Source organism: Rhodamnia argentea, chromosome 3 (assembly GCF_020921035.1).
Source record: "Rhodamnia argentea isolate NSW1041297 chromosome 3, ASM2092103v1, whole genome shotgun sequence".
Taxonomy (NCBI): Eukaryota; Viridiplantae; Streptophyta; class Magnoliopsida; order Myrtales; family Myrtaceae; genus Rhodamnia; species Rhodamnia argentea.
This window is the reverse complement of record NC_063152.1, coordinates 33,828,121-33,849,569: the sequence shown is the minus strand read 5'-3', so window position 1 is coordinate 33,849,569 and position 21,449 is coordinate 33,828,121. Positions and strand designations below refer to the sequence as shown.

Below are 21,449 nucleotides of genomic sequence, written 5' to 3'. Positions count from 1 at the left end.
GGGCTGAGCGTTGACGAATTGCCCATGGGCCACCATGGCGACAACTGAGTACTGTTCAAGGCTATTCACTTCTTCAGAAATTAAAATGGTCTTGGTGCTAGGCTGACAATTCATATTTGTACATCAGAAGCTTTAGCAGCTCCATTGCTCTGTGCTGGAATCACAGTATACACTCCATTGATGCGTCGCAAGATGAACCAACCTGGTAAGTCTCTCGGCGTGATTGGACTCGGCGGGCTCGTTCACAAGGCAGTTAAGTTTGGGAAGGCTTCTGGACTGAAAGTCACAGTGTTCAGCGCAAGCATCTGTAGAGAGGAGGAAGCACTGAGCTCGCTTGGTTCTGACCCTCTAGTTATCTCATCTTACCAGGAACCGATGAAGGTAAACGAACGAAAGTTGGAATCATCAACAGTGAGATCCATGGAGGTCAAGTGCTGTCTTGATCTGATGAATCCAATACGTGCAGACCATGGCTAAGTCCCTGGAGTTTATACTCGCCGTGGTATCTGGCGATCGCTTATTCTATACTTACATGTCTCTTTCGAAGACAGGTTGGCGTTCTGGCCTTGGTTGGGATCCCGATCGAAGTTAAATTCAATCCAGCAAGCCTTGACCTCGATATTTTTGTGTTCTCAAAGCTCATTACTAAATTAAATCTCGATACCTGATGGGTGAACAAGCTATAAGTAGCTCGCGATGAACTTTTGGCACGTACGAAAACTGATTCTGGTAGCATAACAGGAGGAACAGAGATTCATCGGGAGAGATGTGAAGTACAGGTTCATCATTGACGCCGAGAACTCTTCGAAATGGGGCCATTAATTGGGAAGGTGGGATCTTTTCTCGGCAAAAGAAATCACAAGGAGAGGCAATGGAAGACAGAACCAATTCAAGCAGGTTTGACGATTATATTGAAATGCGCTTCGATGCATTGCTTCAGAACTACTTTGATTGAAAAATTCAGTGAGACGTAAGTGAGCAATGAAACAAAATCCATTCAAAAGAGCTTAAATCAGCAAAGCTACCAAAAACTCGCAAACACAGTTTTGTTCCAAGTAATTGGAAAAAGAAAGGAGAAAGATATGCCTAACAGTTCTTATAAGACCTGTTTCTTGCAGCTCTATTTTGCATCGTTGTAACTTCATAAAACAGAACCTTGCAAGCGAAACCAAAAGGTTTGCTAGGTGTATTTTCTCCATCATTGGAAAATGGAACCTGTAACAGCAATCAAGTAAGTGGGGCTTTATAGCAGAATCTGAATTGCAGCCAGTGCATTTTTTCATCCTGGAGGAGTAATCACGTGTACACTCTGACCTGATGGTGATTGGCTGGCGACATACGGGACAACTGAGCAATCTTCGTCCGCAAGTCTGCAATTGATCATGCTAACTGTATCAGTAACCCTAGGAAGGAGAGCTGTAGTTAACAACAGCGAACAATACTTCCAAGAAGCTTCACCATGTGACCCACAACCAAATGCCATGTTCTTAGGATTTTTCACGCAAGCAAGGCACTCCTATACAGAGAGAGGCAGATGGAGAAAAGTGGTAGTGAGCAATATTAGATAGTGTTAGAAAGTCCAACCCAGAAGCTTAAGCTTATAGATGAAGGGAGATCACATGAATATAAATGGTATTAGAACCGTTGTCAAGCAATGTGTGACATACTTCAACACCCCCACTCATTCGCAAAAAAGATAGCAGCGGCTCTGATAACATGTTAGAAAGTCAAACCCAAACACTTAAACTTATATGTGGAGGGAGATCACATGAATGTAAAGAGCATTTAACCCGTTGTTAGGCAATGTGGGACATACTTCAATAGATAGCCATATGATATGTTGCAGTGTAAGACATTGTCAATAAGTCCTGTTGCTAGGTAAAATTATCTTGTGAAGTCTGTACGGAATCTAGTTATCCGCTAGAGCCAGGGGTACATAGATAACTGTGAAAGGAAGTAACTCCTGGGTTTATTTCTTTAACAACTTCATGTGAATTTGGTTCGTAGCGGGACCAGCTTGCATTTGTGTAATGGAATACCCGCAATGGATTATATTGGAAAGATTTGACAGAATGCTTTCAATATCATGGATTACTCTTTGGTCTGTCTAGCCGACAAACATTTGAACCGATAGATTAGACTAGTGCGCATCTCACCTCTCTAGTCCAGCGGTACCTTCCAGCACAAAAAACTAACAAATGAGAAAAGAAAACTCACTACCTATTACATATTATTGATATTTGAGAATTCGGATACAGGAGATGGTAATCCACAACCTAAAAGAAGTTACAAAAATCAAAAGCTTTTCAAAAAGCAGATTGCCTTTAGTTTGCAACAAGGGAAAGCAAGGACATCATACAAAGAATTGGACAGGCGGTCTCACATATTGGACCGATGAACCAGTTTTAGTGAAGCCTATCGACAACCGGTGTACGACAGGGATGGTTCCGGAAGATGACCGACTAAAAGTAGGCCGAGGAATGGCAAAGATGCATCGGGGCCAACGCTAACACCAGGCCGACCAGTGTGATTTGGTCCACACGAGAATGACACAAAGTAACCGATCAACATTGATTTCATAGGTTTCTGGAAAAAAGATGATCAGAAAAATCAACTTAGCAGGTAGCAAGAGCCATTGTAGCACTCAATCATTTCGAGTACCTTTGTCCCCCCCGCCAGTAATCCTCCCATATAAGTTCCTCATGGCTTTTATATTTGTAGACAGGCACAGTCATACCGCAAATTGACTGGAGCTTGGAAGGCAGCATTTGTTCAGACTCTTCTTCAGTAGGAGTGAAAGGAGCTACACGACTTCCCCTAGGCTGACCTCCAGAAGACGAGTTTCCAAACTCAGTCCCGCCAAATGTTGGTGTAGCTAACTAATACCTGTGTTACCAGTTGTGAAAAAGATGGAACTTACCATTAAACTTACCAACCAATAGCTGATGATTAAGAAGCACCAAAGGGAACAAAAGGGGAAGATCCTTTTGGGATTAAGAAGAGGAGAAAGAGAGATTCTTAATACGTAAAACAGCATATATATACTTCTAAAGTTTCTGGCATGGATAAAATAGGTCACGAAAGAATTATAATGCCCATAAATGGCATCATAGATAGTACGTAGAGATGCATGACAGTGCTAAAGTGCCAGAACAGACAAAAGAAGAAAAGCAGAGGAAATCACTCTTAAAATTATTGATCATAATGCAGCACAAGATTTTTCTGAAGGAATACCCATACTAAACACTCTTACCACGTAATTATTACCTTCGTAAAGTTGTATAATGAAGTTTTTGAGAGCACAACATCCAAACAAAACAGGTGCATTCAAATCAAATGAATGTCCTACTGAGGAAAGAACAAAGATGTAACAAGACCGTCAATAACTTTTGTTGTTGATTACATTCTTTGAAACATGCATAATATATGGAAAGTCGATACTATATTTATAAGAAAAGTAGGCGGATCCAGAGGTGACATGCATAGAGTAAGAAAACATACTGCCTCCTTCAAAAGTCCGCTTACATTCTATGCGGATCCAAAGTGTTATGCAAATTGGAAAAGTTTCCAAAAAATAGGAGGAAACTAATAGTGATGATAATAGACATGTCATCAATCATCAAGTGCTAATTAACTCGGCACTGCAACACAAACTGAAGACAATCGTCATGAATATAAAACAGCCTAGAGACTTCCAGTTTTTAAGAGATGACATGTTTTGTGACAGCTTCCGAATATTGAATCAAATCCAAATGGATATCTGGAAAAAAAAGGATAGCGGTGCACTAACTTCAATTGCAAAAGTTGGCGATCTAACAACAACAGTTAATGAAGAAGAAGAACAATCAAGCGAAGTGTTAGTTGATGGCCAAAAACCCTGCATTACCAGAGGGAATTGGAGCAATTGGGTTAGATGTGGCTGCAGAAGCTGGGGCAGAAGAAACTGCATGGGAAGCTGCAGCGGAAGAAAAAGGAGATGACCGACTAAAAGTAGGCCGAGGAATGGCAAAAGATGCACCAGGGCGAACGTTATCACCAGACTGATCAGCGTGATTTGGTCCACCTGAGAATGACACAAAGTAACTGGTCAATATCGATTTGGTAGGTTTCTGGAGAAACAATGATTAGAAAAATTAACTTAGCAGGTAGCAAGAGCGATTGTAGGTGATAATCATTTTGAGTACCTTTGCCCCCCAGCCGGTAATCCTCTTATCTAAGTTCCTCACGGCTTTTACATTTGTAGACAGGCACAGTCATACCGCAAATTGACTGGAGCTTGGAAGGCAGCATTTGTTCAGCCTCTTCCTCGTTCGGAGCGAAAGGAGCCACACGACGTCCCCTAGGCTGACCTCCTGTCATACCACGCCTCCTGATGCGAACAACGCGGCGGGATGATGGAGAAGCACCAACAGCTGATGATGGAGAATCACCAGGGTTTCGAGGTGTTAATTTTTCTACTTTGAGGATGCAAAAAACACGGAGTATTACTTGCACAGCAAGGCACCGCATGGTAATGTGCAGAAAGAAAAACTAAAGAGCTTGAAACTTCAAAGAGGTGATCGAGCACTTACGGCTGATTGGAACAGACATTGTCTCTCGCGATCCTCCAGAAAAATTCTGGCACCAAAACCCAGGTCACCAACCGGAATAGAAGCGACACACGATTACCAATCAAGAAGCGTTGTGAATTACATGGCGCGAAGCCACAAAGAGTCGAACCAAGTGACTTCGAATCACTCTAGAGCGACAGCTGACAACTCATTCACGTTCAGGATTTAACTAACAACAGCATTGCACCCAAAAAAAAGTGTAAACAACCGGGCAACACAAGTTCAGAGCTGAATTGCAGCGAATGAAAAAGCAGAGACTCATAAGGTAATGGCTTTGGACTTTTTTCCAAAGCAGGAGTAAAAACAAAAGTAATTATCAAATCAAATGCAAAAAAAAAAAAATATTTACCAGATTAGGTGTTTGGTAGTAGCCCTAGCGGTTTGCTCGGTACTTAAATTGCCAAGCTACGTTGGTTGCTCGGCAATTAAACTGCCGAGCAACCAACACCTGTTTTTTTTTTTAAATTTTTTTATTGTTGCTCGGCACTCAAAAGTGCCGAGCAACAATCCTTTTATTATTTTCTTTTAATCATTTTTTAATTTCATTTTCTTGTTTTCTTTTAATCTTTTTTTATTATTCAATTTGTTTTCATTTAATTATTTTTTAATTTCTTTTTCTTGTCGCTCCGTCTGTGGCCCCATCGTCTCGCTCGCTCGTGCACCACGATGACGCGCCTCAACTCCGCAGCCCCGTCGCCTCGCTCGTTCGTTCGCTTGCTCGTTCTTCTTTTTCTTGTTTTCTTTTAATCATTTTTTTATTATTCAATTTGCTTTCATTTATTCATTTTTTTAATTTCTTTTTCTTGTCGCTCCGTGGCCCTATCGCCTCGCACGTTCGTTCGCTCGATGACGTGCCTTGACTCTACGGCCCCATCACCTCGCTTGCTCGTGCACAACGAACAAGCCCGGCAACGGGGCCATGGAGTCGAGGCGTGTCATCAAGCAAACGAACAAGCGAGGCGATGGGGTCGCGGACGGAGTGATGAGAAAAAGAAAGTAAAAAAATGATTAAATGAAAGTAAATTGAATAATAAAAAATGATTAAAAGAAAACAAGAAAAAGAAGAACGATCGAGCGAACGAGTGAGGCGACGGGGCTGCGGAGTCGGGGTGCGTCATCGTGGTGCGCGAGCGAGCGAGCGAGACGACGGGACCGTGGAGCGACGAGAAAAAGAAATCAAAAAAATAATTAAATGAAAACAAATTGAATAATAAAAAAAGATTAAAAGAAAAAAAGAAAAAGAAATTAAGAAATGATTAAAATAAAATATAAAAATTACAAAAAAAAAAGAGAATGTTGCTCGACACCAATAAAAAAAAATGTTAAAAAAAAAAGGCGATAGTTGCTCGGCGCTTAAACTACTGAGTGGGCCGCCCGAGCGCCGCCCCGGCCGTAAGAGTGCCGAGCCAACTACTGCTCGGTAGTAAGACTGCCGAGCGGCACCTGGTCTAGTGAATTTTTTTTTTTTTGCACATGATTTGGTAATTACTTTTGTTTTTACTCCTGTTTTGGAAAAAAGCCCAATGGCTTCTCACGCCTCGCTTCCACCCTCCATTGTCGCGAATGCGATTAACAACGACGAGTTCAGTCACATCGATTCACGACCCGTTAGAGCGAGCCTGGACGGCAGCGAGGGTGTCATCAACGACGAGTTCATCAAAACTAAAGAGAGAGAGAGAGAGAGAGCACCTGGTGTGTCGCCGACCACTTAAAGTGAGAGAGAGAGAGAGAGAGAGAGAGAGAGAGCACCTGGTGTGTCGCCGACCACTTAAAGTGTAGAGAGAAACAGAGAAATTCCGAGAGAAACAGAGACGGAGAAGAGGATGTGCATGAAGTGGTAGTATTTGTAGCGACGAGAAGTTGGCGTCAAGCTTGAACTCCGTCGCGTTTCAGGGGAGCTAAGGGTCTGTATGGTAACACTCCAGAAAAAATATTTCTGGTCCCAAAGTGTTCCCGCAATACTTTGGGAACAGAAACGCGTATGGTAAAAAATTGTTCCAAGAATACTTTTGAGAAACAAAAATACTTTTGGAGCAAAAATGAGAAACAAAAAAATTTGTTTCTAGATTTTGGAACACTTTTTAAAAACAACTCGAGGGCGAGCTTGTGCAAGCCGCCGCAGCCGCCCACCATCGTCGGCAAGGAGTTGAAGCGGCCCCCGCCGCCCGCTATCGTCCGCCGGTTGCAAATCCTTCCTTTCGATGAAAAAAGTATTTTTTTTTTGTTTACCAAACGCATTTCTGTTCTTGAAAATCATAGCCGGGAACAGAAACATAAAAAAATATTTTTCTTCCAAATATGTTCTCAGAAACAGAAACTTTACCATACGGACCCTAAGTTGGCGTCCTTGGAACACCCCATACAATACGTGATTTGCTTTTTCCTAAATTAGTTAGTTTAGAGTGAGTTTGGATAAATTATCACTTTCTAATTATTTTAATTGTTACAACGCAGGCGATGTGACTTTTTTTTTTTTCTATTCCAAAACATCTAAAGCTTTCTTTTTATTTTTACCCCTTCTGAAGCTTTCCATGATGTACCAATTTTTCGTGTAACAATCATAAGATAATATTTTTTCGGAAAGGCAAAATAACTTTTTGCTTATCTAACACGGATTTGGTTTGTCGTGCTATGAAATGTTTTTTTTTGTTGTCATAGGTGCCATAAAAAGTTGGAAGCGGCTAGGCTGATCATCCCTCGCAGGACGACGGTGGGAACCATCAATGGCCAGTCACAAAATTATTTTGTGGAAATCGGAACACTTCCTCACATGGTGTCAATTTTTTGGGTTAATTTCACGAAAAATCCTAAACTAGTACACATATAATAAATTTACTCCAAACAATTTTTTTCACTGCAAAAAATTTCCAAACTAGCACAACTATAATAAATTTACCATAAATTTTTTTTTTACCACAATAAACCCCAACTTAGTATACATGTGACAAATTTACCCAAACTAATTTTTTTTATCACATAAAACTTCAAGGTGATATACATATGACAAATTTACTCTTTGTTATTTTCTGTTAAAGCATGTTAATACCATGAAAAACCTTACATTGATACATCTAGGTAAAAACTCCAAATTGGTACACCCGTTAACTGTCACATATCACCCAACTTAACAATTTGATGGTAAAATTTAAAGAAAGATTAACCGAGGGTAAATTTGTCATAGGTATATCAATTTGCAGCTTTTGGTGGTAAAAAAATTGAGAAAATTTATCATATGTATATCGATTTGAGATCTTTTGTGGTCAAAAAAATAATTTGAGATAAATTTATCATATTTGTACCAGTTTGGGATTCTTTATGGTATTAACCTCAATTTTTGACTCCATATTTCCTCTCTTTTTTACTTTTATGTTTCCTTATTGCAAGCTAAAATTGAGAGACAAAATTGTAAGAGAGCCCACATAATCAATTTTCTTGAATGTGAAGAAAAATATTATCACTTACTGAAAAGAAGGCAATGTCATTATATAGATCTATTAATTTAAAAGATGAATCAACACTTGAAACGTTGGCTTTGCAACTAGTAACAAAATCATTTGTGCAATGAAATTGCTTCTCATTCCTTTCACTCAAATCAAATTGCTCTAGAAGGACTCTCCGGTGACCTAAGATTAAGACCAATGATATCAATTATGTATTAAACAACTTAAGTAAATAAAAAATCAAAACAAGAATGATGAACTAGTAGAGAAAAAATTTACCTTGTTGATCCAAATCTCGTAGATGATGATGTGTAGTGACCTAAAACTTTAGAAAGCCGATCTTAGGGTCACATGAGTCAAAGCTAAAGAAAAAAAAAACGGTTTTGATCCATTTTTATACAAATTTTACCCGATATAGCTCTAATGTTTGGTTCATTGAGAACATTCACATGAACACGAGACACCCGACCATATATCATTTCATTCGGATTAAAAATCAATTTATAGTGAGGTATTCTATTTCAAAACAAAACAATAACAAGTTCCAACAATGATTGAAAACCTCCGATTATGTCTTGATTGCAAATCAAAATTTGAGAATAGCTACAAGTGACTCGATCCGAATTCCCAGTTCGGTGAAAATTAATGAAATTCCTTGTACCTTCGTCGTGGCATGTTGTATTAGTTAATTCAATTGGTAGATGTTGAGACATATATTTCCAAAGAATTCTACATAATTATTGGAAAGTAGTTTGGAAACACCATATCGTGCTATCCAGATTCACTCGAGAGCCAACGCACATCGGGGGTTGTTTTCTTCTATAAGAATTTTTTTTTTTTTTTTGCAATACAAGAAAGTTCACATGCATTAATTTGGCAAACTACCATCAAGCTGAAAACAAATCTATGAGAAAATTACGTCGCATTAACTAGAATTATTAGTATCAGACAAAAAAAAAAAAGAATTAGTGGGGAAAAAGTTCTTAAGCTTTCTTAATTGGATTCTCTCGATTTTCTCTTGGACAGGAACCTTTATCTGGATGCTTTGAGTATCATTTTGATAGAAATTGATTGGGTGCTCTTTAGCCCAATTGAGATCCGCAATCTGAATCTTTTTATTTGCTTCCTCCAATACTCGCAAAACAAACTTAAAACGATCTCCAGATTTTGAACCTTCTTATGCGATCTAGATAGCATAATTAAATAAGTGATCATAACATTCCTTTTGGATTGCCAAAAATGACACCGTTAGATATGGAATTCAAAAGGTACGAACGCTTGAACTTCTTTCTCCATCGAGACAATATGTAATTGCTCAGTATCTCATTTATTCCAATGTGATGAAGAACATATAGTGCATGTCTATAAAGATAACCCTTAAAAGCAAACATCCCAGAGATGCAGTAAACCCCCGTTCCAGTGCTAAATTGCAAAACCTCAAATTCGACAATTTTGGCGTTATCATGAGCATGAACAACTTGACGCTCTTGTACTATTAAAATAATAGGATAAAAAAATATTTTTTGAGGTGGGGTTACGTTTTGAGTACATGTGAAATCACGTAGCACATCCTTAGTTGGCATAAAGCTAAACTATTGATCGTTGAAGATCCTTTTACATCACGTATACTTGCAACTTGACCATTATGGTGGCGATTATCGTGTTTATTTTACATATACAATTTCGAAAAGTTTTTAAAGCTAGCCCATTTAAAATGGGTAATTCCCCTTTTGTCCAGGATATACGACATGAAATGAAGTTTGTTATGACATCCTTTTCCAATCAGAAAGCGCCATAGAGGGAACTACTGTTTTGGGTTAATTTCATAAACCAAGTTATTGTTTTGGCTGCTGAGAAATTTCACATTTTCTTTGTATAATTAATATTTTTCCCATCCTTATTTCAAAAAAATAAATAAATAAAATCTCCGATTGCATTCGTCGGCCCGATCCAAAATCTAATGCAAGGCTTTACATCAACATTCCTCAGTTGACTTTCGATTTTTGGCCCATGGTCGGATCATATCGACCATACTCGTCGGTACTAAGTTAATAATCCTCTTGTTGGCCTTTTCGGGCTTTTGGTTGGATTTTACATTTGACTTTTGATTTTCGACTTTATAAGCCAATGATGTGATTCTGATCATTTTTTCCCTTTACATTTCAAGAGTTTAACGCGAGTATTTAAAGTCACCCAGAATAATTTCATGTTTTGAAATATTGATTAAGGGTTTTGTCAATAAGTGCCCTTAGAGCTACTAAAGATGGAAATTACACTTTGCAAGTTACTATAGGAATTTAAATATATTAATAATGACACTCGCCTCAAATAGTAGATTTTAAATTTTCAAAGCATATTTAATAAGATTAAACAAGTGCACAAGTTGACCTCTTTTAATATTTTTCTTTAGAACTCCGTCCACGTTGGAAATTAAAGAATGCAAAACTTATTTTTATATGTGTCATGTTAATATGTGCAAAGCTATTTTTGTATGTCTATATTCATGTGATGCCCCAGGCGGCTAGGCCTGCCACTTACTAACGTGCTCTGCTTTAACTCGATATTACATATAATAGTGACACAAGCGAAAGACTATACGAAAATAGGCCATTAAACAAGTGCAGTCAACGGTAGGCACATGCTTACAGGATATGGCCTTACAAGGTTCATTATATGCACTTCATTCACACAAAAACAAAATCCTCTCATTTCATATATATCATATATCTATCAGTTAATTACATTATCTTTTAACAAAAGGAAGCAACTAGGAGGCTCTACAAAAGGTATCCCCATCTATAGACACATCACTATTCGACACCATCACCAATACACGTCCTCTATTCTTCGCTCCATCCTTACTGGCTAGTTAATCAGTAAAAGGTTAATTCAATGAGAGTGAGCTAAAAGCTCCACAAGTAAAATCTCTGACACCCCAACAAATAGGCCGTCAATCACCCTAGCAGGCAACACATAGCAACCATAATAAGGCAAGTCGAACCAATTGAATTGATGTTAACCCAGGCAAATCAAGCAATAGCCATGACAAGGAATTCATCAAGACCGTCTAACGCACCCAATAGACACCATCGCCGAACCATTCGTATAAACCAATCTTCGATTTATCACATATCTCGCCCAAATGACCTCGAATTCCATCAACCCAACAGCAATAACGCTTCATCTAGCTAAGATTCGCGCCCATAACTAACCAATTCGGAGCCTTTCGCTCACGGTCTACCATCATCCGTCCCCCATCGCAATGATCAACCAAAGAATTCGACTAACCCAACACCTTAGGAGGCCTATTCATCCATCGAGCCCAACATGCAAGCCATCCCAGACCCGCCGCGTGCCAACGCCACCTACACCGAACCCACGCGCGGTCGACGGCCATCCGCCGCCAAAATCGACGATCCAACCACAAACTCGACAATCCAAAACATTATAGGAAGCCTATCCAACGCAAAGACAGGACTTCAAACACACTTAACGCATCAAAAGTTGATGCGTTAGAAATTCTAGTCGCCTCAAACCCTTGCACGGAAATGATCCCAAACCGCCATGCCACAAGCCTGAACTTCTCTCTTCTTCCTTTGCACGGCGAGATCGAGAGATGAGAGGGAAAGATTGACCGACGCTGGGCTTGGGGAGTCGTCGGCTTGAGGGGTACCGTGAGAGAGAGCTAGAGAGAATTTGAGAGAAAAAGAGTTCTCTTGCCAAAACAATAGAGGAAAAAGAAAGGGCGTCTATTTATAGTGGTGGGTGTGATATTAGCATTTTTTTTTTTTCTTTGACCAGGTCAAAACTCAAAGTGATGGGCCCAAATAAATAAACAAATAAATAAATAAATAAGGAGTAAATAAATTAGACGTTACACTGGAGCAAATAAAATACGCGTTACAATTCTTCAAATACCAAAGGCACGCAGAAACATAAAGGGCAAAAAGATGATATAAAGATAGAGGAAAGGAAGGGAAAAGGAAGGAAAAGAGAAGCGCTCGTCAAAAAAGCAGAAGAGGGAGATAGAGAAAAATCATCCTCTATAAGTAATCGAAGTCTCTGTTAGTCTACTCAAAGGAATTTCTGAAATTAGAGCTTAAAAATCGAATCTGTATCATTTCTAAGCTGCTGCGTTTAATTGAGGGGTTTTTAGGTATATATATATATATATATATATATATATATATATATATATGAAAGATTATGATGTTGTGGAGCCTTGGGAGTTGACGAAAATCGATTTGGGGTCACGATTTGATCGGACTGAATTTTTGAAGTTCAACGCGGGCTGCTGGATAATTCCGAATGTCTAGTCTCAGTGGTGATTTTCGTCCATTTTCAGCCGTCTTTTGGTCAGCTATGTTAGGGGATTTGTAGTGCTTTGAAAAGACTTTCTATTAACTATAATTTCGCTAGAAAAGGTGTTCAGTGAAGGAAGTTATGGCTTAAACGATTTTAGCACGCAAGCTGTTCGTAGTGGACAACGATAGGTTTTTGTTATGTGCTAGCTTTCAGTTAGCACTCAAGGTGTGGTTTTATTGATGATTGGGCGTAATATAGTTGAATCATTCATTAGAATACTATTTTACTCAATTTTTGATATTGTTGTTCGATTTAATTTATAGGAATTCAAGAACATTGATTCGAGTAACCACTATAGGTTGATTTTCGTCTTTTCGAGATGAGTGGTGCTTTCTCTTCTATGAATTTATAAAGTCATATCTTAAAAACAAAAGAGATTTGATATATTATGATTATGAAAGAGCATGTTTATTGCATAAAAATCTAGGTCAAACATTTACTGTGTTTTCGTATTTGTGAATGATTTGATATTTTGATAAATGTGTTATGAAAAGTTGTAAATATATTTATATGTCTACAAATAAATGTATTTACTAAATTGTGAATCTGGTTGGATCTTGAAATGGTTTGGGATATGTGTTGTGATTCGTGAAATGTTTGCTAAATTTAGAATTGTGGATAATTGGAAGATCATAGTTTGACAATCAATATAACTATGAAACCGAATATGGGTTTCCGGGTATGCATACTAGTGCCAGGATATCCTTTTGGGTTGTACCACCGACTAATAATAAGTGGAGACCTTGCCAAGGAGGGAGCTTGGTCGCCTTGTCGCAAAGCTTTGTGTTGTGACTATGATTTGATATTGAGTAATAGATTGGTTGATGGAATGGACAATTAACGTGTGATTTGATGAGATTGATTATTGGGCTCGATCATTGATGTGTGTTTTGATATTATTGATCTACTTAATGTCTTTTGATAAGTATACGATTATGTTGAAGCGATATAACTCTTTCTTATCTTATATGTGTATTATTTGCTGAAATTAAGATAAGTGAGTTTTGATGATGTTTTGTAAAGTGCATAGTGAATGTTCGATCTGCTTTTAATATACACATGACTCACTGGGCTGTGGTTTGCTTATTCCATTCATTTTCATTGCTTTTCGGGTTCTTCAATGAATCGTAAGTAAGATGAGATCGTAAGCATTACTAGGAAGACATTTTGATAGTGGGGATTTTTTGTATGGGTTATGTATAGCTTTTTCAGCTTTTGAATCTATTCTTACGATAGATATATGTAAATATTGTAAATATATCTTTTGATGGTTTATAGAAAGCTTCAGTATGGTAAATATATCTTTTGAGGCTACGTCCTTTAAGGAAAAGAACGACCGTGTCATTACCCCTATTTATGTAGGATTTGGGGTGTGACAATGGGGGCCTCTCACATGGCTACCATGTAGGGGTGAGCATGATTCTAGGGTAGAACCGAGAACCCGGAACCGGAACCCGTAGGATCCGCTCCGGTTCTAGGTTTCAAGGTATGTAGGATAGGTTCCAGGTTCCAAAAATTGAGGAACATGTTCTAACGGGTAGGTTTCAAGTTCCACTACCTAAAACCCGGAACTTGTAACCTAGACCCTAGATTCCCAAATAAATTTTTATATTTTTCTTTGTATATATTTTTGCACAATCATACAATGTTATATGACATCCGATGATGAGTGTATAATTTGGAGCCAAACAATTTTTTATGTTTTCGGTTCCAAAAAATGATAAATGTGTTATAATGGATTGGTTTTAGGTTCTAAATATAATATGTACAGAGCCTAAAATCACTCACCTCTACTTTCTCTTAGATGTTGTAGCGTTCACTCTCATTTTGCTTAACTAAAAATGAAAAAATAAAAAAAATTGATAGGTTCTCGGGTATCTTGGAACCGACCCTAGAACCCGTGACGGGGTAAGTTCCAGGTTCCAAAAAATGAGGAACCTGTTCCGACGGGTAAATTCCGGGTTTCGGGTGGAACCCGCAATGAACCCGGAACCGTTTACCCCCTACCGCCATGTGCACGAGGGGCGTGTTGCTTGTCCCTCATGTGCACGTCCACATGTCTTGGCCCACCAAGTCTAAGTTTATATTGCGCCCACCACTTGCCGAAGTCCAATAACCACCACACAATAACTAAAACCCCCAAAATATAATTACCCATAACTTAACCTCAACATTGATCAATCCATTGGTAAATCTATCCGGCGGAAAATTAGGATGTCACAATTCAAGATTAAGAATTGATGCCACTTGATAAGATCATTTCATAATGATTTGTTAGCATGTTGAATTACAAATATGTATACATCATTATTAGTGGGGGTGGAAATTGCATAAGAGTGAGATCCTACCACGAGAAGATATAGGGAGAACATAAAAAGGGCTGGATTTTTAATTTAAATCCACATAAGAGTGATTTTTAGCAAATAAGTAGGGGCGACGCTATTTTCACCCCCATTTTGGCTAGGCCACTCCTTTTTTTTTCAATCAACAGACAAAAATGCCCTTCTCTCTCTTCAATTTATTGTTTCTTTTTTTTATCAACCCAACCAACATAATTGCCTTTATTTCTATTTTCTCTATTAAATTATCAATTTCACAATATAAATGACAAATTACACCTAATAAAATATCATCATATCATGCATCATTTTATCACTTTTCCTAAAGAAGGTCGTTATATTTAATGTATGGTCTCATTTTTTAAATTACAAAAGTTAAATAAAAGATTATAAATTCTAGTTATAACTGCTTATAAGCACACTTTTAGCTGCCTATTTTTCTTTATCAAATGGTTTGTGGGAAACTTTAATTCAAAGTTGAAAATTTAGAATTCAATCTAACTATCTAGCAGGTTTTGACCTTGTGGATGTTTTTCTTTTTTTAAATAAATCTGTGTGTTTCTAATGTTAAACATTGTTGATTTGTGGTCTCTTTTGAGTTTCACATTTTTATATGGACTGCAATATGAGATTGAATTTACAATCAATATTAATTGCTTTTTTCATAGCATAATTTTTTTTTTTTGGTGAACTTCGTAGCATAAGTTGAACAACAAAGTTTGATGTTTTTTCCGTTATGTGTTTACTCTTTGTTAATATTTAGATATGACATAAATTATACTATGTTTGACATTTCATCATATTTTTAACAAATGAACCTTTTTTACCAAAAAAAAAAAAAACCTTTTTCATATTTTGACCAATTTTTCATTTCCATTTTTTATTAAGATAGGCTAAATAATAAAATTGACTTTCAATTTTCAACTTTGAAATATAACTTCACTCACACTATTTAGCAAAAAAAACAAAGCAATTAATTGTCTGTTTATAAGCTATCATAAATAGAAATTTCTTGTGAATGAAAAAATGAGACCATAAATTGAAATTGACAACATTCTCTAGCCACAACGATAATAAGAAATTTCAAATTGATATCTTAATGAGTGTAATGGAGTATTTGTATTGCGAAATTAACGAGAGAGATGATAGAAATAACAATAATTTTGTTGATTAGCTTGAGAAAAAGAGAAACAATAAATTGAAGGGAGAAAGGATGGTGCTTTGGTAAGTTAACTAAAACAAAGGAGTTTCTTAGCCAAAATGAGAGTGGAAATAGCGCCGCTCATAAGTAGGGGTGGAAATTGAGGTCACCTCAATGTTATTATGGTAAGTAATAGCGTGCATCGGTTTCAGCCCAAATTGTAAATTAGATAGAATTGAACCACACCAGCTTGTTTTCAATGGTTTCCGAAGGGACCGATTTGATTCCCATTTGAATCGGGAATACTAGGTATGGTTCCGGACCAATGAACCGATCAAGATTTATTATGTTTTATATTTTTATTGTGAAGCAAATCATAATTAGTATTAATATTTTATACTTTTATTGTGAAGAAAATCATAATTAGTAAATTATCTTTCTCTTTTAATGTTGGTAAAATTTCACTTGTAGGGAATAGAAGAAATAAAAAGAAGAAGAAGAAGAAGAAGAAATCACCGATTTGAGAACCACCTTGAACCTAATAGGGTGGATCAATTGTTAGCTCCATAAATTGAGAACAAGCTCTACCTGATTCGATTCCAGATTTTAGGGTGAGAATCAACTCACTCTGAGGATTATTTCTAATGGTAAGCGGGTAGCCGTGTCAAGATAGATAGTACAGTGAAAGAAGAAATAGGAAGGGGGCATGGGCACTCACTAAAACGCTAGTGAAAATTCTAGAAGTCCCTCTTATCATCTTTATAATAAAACCTAAATAGCACCGACATCGATACATAATACGACATGACATGACACAACACATCAATACGTCATCTTTAAAAAATATAGGGAATTTCGACACATTGGAACACGTTATATACTAAATGTATATTTTTATATATGCATGATAAATTCACATTTTTATGATTATTCAATTAAATTAATTTGATTCAAATTCATACACGGATTGTTTTAAATTATTTTCAAGTATAATATATAATTTACATCACATGGAAATTACTTGGGCAGAAGGGATCATTATTTAATTAATTAGTCATAATTATGGGGACCTAAGCTTAATCCTGATAATAAAAAAAGAGGGGAATCGAATCTACACTGTCCATCACGAGTGCTAGGGTTATATTGACTTTTTTTTATTTTATAAACCATTTTCTACATTTCAACAAAGAAAAAAGTTAAAGAGAAGGAAAGCAATCGCCCACAAGGCAAGCTCGGTGCGGGGCACGACACAAAAAAAAAATGCCGAGACAAGGACTCACGAGCAAGCAAGCACTAATAAAGTCAAGCCTGGGAAGGATCGTATTCATTCGCCTCCCCACCTCCCAGGATTTCTTTTTTAGGGATAATGATATAAATAGGTCCTAAACTTTGAGTCAACGTGTAACATAGTTCCCGAAGTTTTCATTTGATCAATGTAATCCTTAATCTTTAATTCAATATGTAATGTGATTTCTCAATTTTTAATTTGACCAATGCGATTCCTGAATTTTTGAAATATGTTCAACTTAATCACCGAACTATAAAAAGATGTTCAATATAATTCTTCCATTAAATTAAGTTTAGGAACTAAGTTGAACATATTCTATAAGTTCAGAAATCATATTGGTCAAATTCGAAATTCATAAATCACATTACATATTAGGTTAAAGTTCATGAATTATATTGATCAAATTAAAAGTTTAGAAATTACGTTATATATTGAATCAAAATTCACGGGCTGATTATGTCATTTTGTCTTCTTTTTATTAAACCCCACCTTTCCCCCCAATGCCAAACCCTAATCAGCACATCCGCCTTTCTCTCTCTATCATCACTTCCTCTTCCGCTCTCTCTTCTCTCTCTCTCTCTCTCGCCAAGAGGCTTCAGAGTCGCTTGCCTCATCCTCGAACGCAATCGGGTTAGTCTCTCTCGAGCGGTCGAGTCTATGAGTCCGTTGGTTGCTTTCTTTTGGGGGGTTTTTATCTTGAAGCAATTCCTCCACTTTCTTATTCCAAGCCAATCCTGTTACTTACAAGCTACTTGAATCACAAAGTTGTAATCTTGTCTTCTCCCTCTTGCAAGCTTTGAGGAGCTGTCTTTGACTAATTTGAAAAGCGACTGACTTGTTGTGATTCTTGGATTGGGCAGAGAAATGGCGAGTGGTCAGCTCACGGCACCCACATTCTCGGCTAGATTGGTTCCCTCTTTCGAAGGGCTTAAGCCGTCCACGGTGAAGTTTGCTTCCGTGGGTCCTTTCAAAGCAGGGTCTTTGACGCAAAGGTCCTTCAGAGGGCTCGTTGTGAGAGCTGCCACTGTTGTCGCTCCTAAGGTGGTTTCTTGTTTTTGTGTCCCTGTTCTTTTGTCTATGTTGATTGTTGTTTGAATGGCCTTTATCTCTGTTGCTGATAATGTAGTAAATAGTTATATCTTGAAATAGAGGATTGTGTTGTTCGTTGAGGTGGCTTAATGGTCGTCTGATATGATTAGTTCAAATTGCAATGATTCCCAGTACTTTTGCTCCCTAAGAATCCTCGAGTTTTGGGTTTCATCTGGATCGAAGAATATAGTGATGTGTTGTTGATAGTGGTATTTTCATGACTGCCCCACGTAGGTATTCACAGAGTTTTGACCTTTGAATTGGCTGTGAAGTCAGTCGTGCTAGTTGCTGATGATGATGCCAACAAATGGAGTTCTTGTTTTGAGCATCTATTTGTAACTCGAAAACATGTCGGGCACTGAGGAGAATATCTCTTGATGTTATTGTTTAGTTTCGCTTAAAAGAACTAAACCATTATAACCTAGCGGGTGGGAAAAGTAGTGGCAAGTCCAGGTTGGTGGTTCTTGGATTATGGTGTCAGGTGTGTTGTATAGTTCAATGCTGCTTCTATGGAGTAGGTTGCTGCATTATTCTCTTGACTTTGATTATATGCATTTAACCGTTCTTGACTAACCCCATGCTGTGATGTTTCAGTACACTTCTCTGAAGCCCCTGGGTGATAGAGTGCTGGTCAAGATCAAGACTGCTGAGGAGAAGACACAGGGTGGTATACTGCTTCCGACAACAGCTCAAACAAAGCCTCAAGCAGGAGAAGTGGTCGCGGTTGGAGAGGGTAGGACAATTGGAAAGTCACAAATTGATGTCAGTGTGAAGGTAATTGTGTGATCCAAATATTGAGCCAATAGCCTCACGCTGTTCTTAATTAGTTGAACTTTAACATTGCAATAAGAAAGATAACAAGAATATGTGGCGAGACTATTTGAGCCTAACCTGGATTTGTTGTATTATGTATGCAGACTGGCAGCCAGGTTGTGTATTCCAAGTATGCAGGGACCGAGTTGGAATTCAATAGTTCAAATAATCTTATTTTGAAGGAGGACGACATTCTCGGTATCTTGGAGACTGATGATATAAAGGACCTGAAGCCCCTAAATGAGAGAGTCTTAATTAAGGTTTCTTACATGACCCGGTGTAAATGCTCAGTTGCAATCACCATATAAATTCTAAATTGATGGCCATGTATCATCAATTCATTTTGGTATAGTATTACTGCCATTGGCATCTATTATTCTTGGGTTATGGGGAAAAGAGAAATCTCTCGAGTGCTCGTGAGATGCGCTGCGCTTAAGTGGTTTTTATTGACACGGCACGTACTTTTGTCACCTGTTAGAGTTGAAATCCTGTCTTTTACAGTGTGTTGTCATTTTGTGAAGGTTGCTGAGGCTGAGGTAAAGACTGCTGGAGGCCTTCTATTGACTGAAGCTAGCAAGGAAAAACCTTCTATTGGAACAGTATGTCCCGATCTTCTTTTAGCTGCGCATGACTAGCATTTTGCCCATGCCTGCATCCATGCAGTGCAGTGTGTGATGCTGATGACATGACCTATTTACCAATAGCTATTTCAATGCTTTTGTGTTGGTTGTTATTTGCTAATATAACATGTGCTGCTTACGGTCGGACAGGTGATTGCAGTCGGACCCGGTCCTCTTGACGAAGAAGGGAACAGGAAGCCTCTGTCAGTCTCCGCAGGAAACACGGTGATGTACTCCAAGTACGCAGGCAACGACTTCAAGGGTGCTGATGGGTTGGACTACATCGTCTTGAGGGCAAATGATGTAATGGCTGTGCTCTCCTAGTTTTTCTCTGCAGGTCTAGTTTCTGATTGTCCATGAATGTTACGAGAACTTTTGCTACGAAACGGATTGGATCTAATTTTTTATTTTCCACCAAAGTGAAATAGAATATGTGGAAATGCAATTGCAGATTCCAATTCCTGTGGGAATCAACTTGTTTCTGTTTTTTGGCGAAGTGAATTGAGTTACTTACATTAAGGTCTTGGGAGGAGATGAATGTGATAAAATTTTTTATGGCTTTTGCTTCTAGACCATATCTAGCAAACCTTGAACAGCTATCTAATCAAATTACCTGTGGTGTAATCGGAGCTCCATCCTAGTACCCGTGAGCTTGAGCACGCTTCATATTAGGGATGGGTACATGACAGAATCTTTATGCTCTGAACACAAGTTACGAATTCCCTGCAAGAGACTAGAAATTTAACAGTTTAGGAAAAACGAAGCACTTCAATGCAAAACTGATTAACTTAAGGATATCACTTACTCCCGAGGATCGTCCCCAACAAGCAGCATGTCATTTTCATGATCCACGAAGACTAGCTTCCTATCTGTCCGATGTGGGTTTTCTAACTGTCCTCAATTCCAGACATGCGAACCAAGTCCCGCCTAAGTACGTCATAACATCTACGATCTCCCGACGGAACCACGCTTTTGAGCCTTCAAGAATTTGGACCACTTTTAGTACCGGGAGTGGCGATGCAGAAAGAAAGCATGTCTTGCAAAATGACTCTTGTAGCGAGGGAAAAGGAGGGAAAAATAATTTAAACTGACTTGACAGAGGAAAGCTAGAAACCCTCTTCAATATAAAAAAAATTAAAGGTTACAGCATCTCATAACACTTGTGATACTCTTTTAGCTCCTACAGGAAGAAACTACTTCTGAAAGATCTAGGGAACTTTATGGTACAGTAAAAATATCCAGTTCTTGTTTCCATAAAGCAATAACATTGTATCTACCAGAACTGGTGTGACAGGTTGCAATAACTTTACGCTCTGTTTTAGCGATTCTCGGTTGACGACACTCAGAGACAAGTAGTGAATGACTGAATTCCAGAAGTATCATCGGTGAAGAGCAGAGCTAGCAATGTAGAATCAAGGTGCTAGAGAAAATGCTTCAAACTCTCGGATCAGAAACAGAGCTGAACCAAGCGTTCACGGTGCAGGGATACGAATAGTGATCTCTGAAAATGTAGGAAAGGACGGAAGACTCAGTCCGTGATATAGACCGGATGAGAAACACCAAAAATGAAAATGAGAGGAGGAGGAGGACTTAGCTCTGATTCAACAGCAACAGTAGGATACACCAGAAGAAGCTTCCACTGGATATGACAGAATTGGACAACAATTGACAAATTTCTGGGGGAGGCGAGATTCTCTGCACAAGGACGAAGGTCCATGGCTAGGGAGCTTGGATTGGAGAGTGG

The 21,449-nt window shown here is 38.2% G+C and overlaps 2 protein-coding genes across 3 annotated transcripts in view; one reads left to right on the top strand and one right to left on the bottom strand.

The window, feature by feature from the left end:
- The window catches only part of LOC115747997 (nuclear pore complex protein NUP98A-like), a 34,042-nt gene that overhangs the window by 8,207 nt on the left and 4,386 nt on the right, over window positions 1-21,449 (bottom strand). The gene's annotated exons all lie outside the window — the stretch shown is intronic.
- LOC115747974 (20 kDa chaperonin, chloroplastic-like) lies at window positions 17,686-20,220 on the top strand. 2 transcript variants are annotated; one of them, XM_048276057.1, is made up of 7 exons: window positions 17,779-17,831; window positions 17,886-17,889; window positions 18,041-18,224; window positions 18,867-19,046; window positions 19,190-19,345; window positions 19,607-19,684; window positions 19,856-20,220. In XM_048276057.1, exons 3-7 carry the CDS (start codon window positions 18,048-18,050, stop codon window positions 20,027-20,029), a joined length of 765 nt encoding a protein of 254 aa, XP_048132014.1. In that variant the 5' UTR covers window positions 17,779-17,831; window positions 17,886-17,889; window positions 18,041-18,047; the 3' UTR covers window positions 20,030-20,220. The 2 variants fall into 2 exon arrangements, with proteins under 2 accessions (XP_030540180.1, XP_048132014.1); XM_030684320.2 differs by lacking the exon at window positions 17,886-17,889 and having other exon boundaries at window positions 17,686-17,813; window positions 18,044-18,224.

What these genes read in the sequence shown, in the direction of transcription:
- LOC115747974 (XM_030684320.2), top strand. Translation starts at nt 18,048, where the DNA reads ATGGCGAGTGGTCAGCTCACGGCACCCACATTCTCGGCTAGATTGGTT. An exon ending in AAATTGATGTCAGTGTGAAG is followed by an intron (nt 19,047 to 19,189) that starts GTAATTGTGTGA and finishes TTATGTATGCAG; the next exon opens with ACTGGCAGCCAGGTTGTGTA. An exon ending in ATGAGAGAGTCTTAATTAAG is followed by an intron (nt 19,346 to 19,606) that starts GTTTCTTACATG and finishes CATTTTGTGAAG; the next exon opens with GTTGCTGAGGCTGAGGTAAA.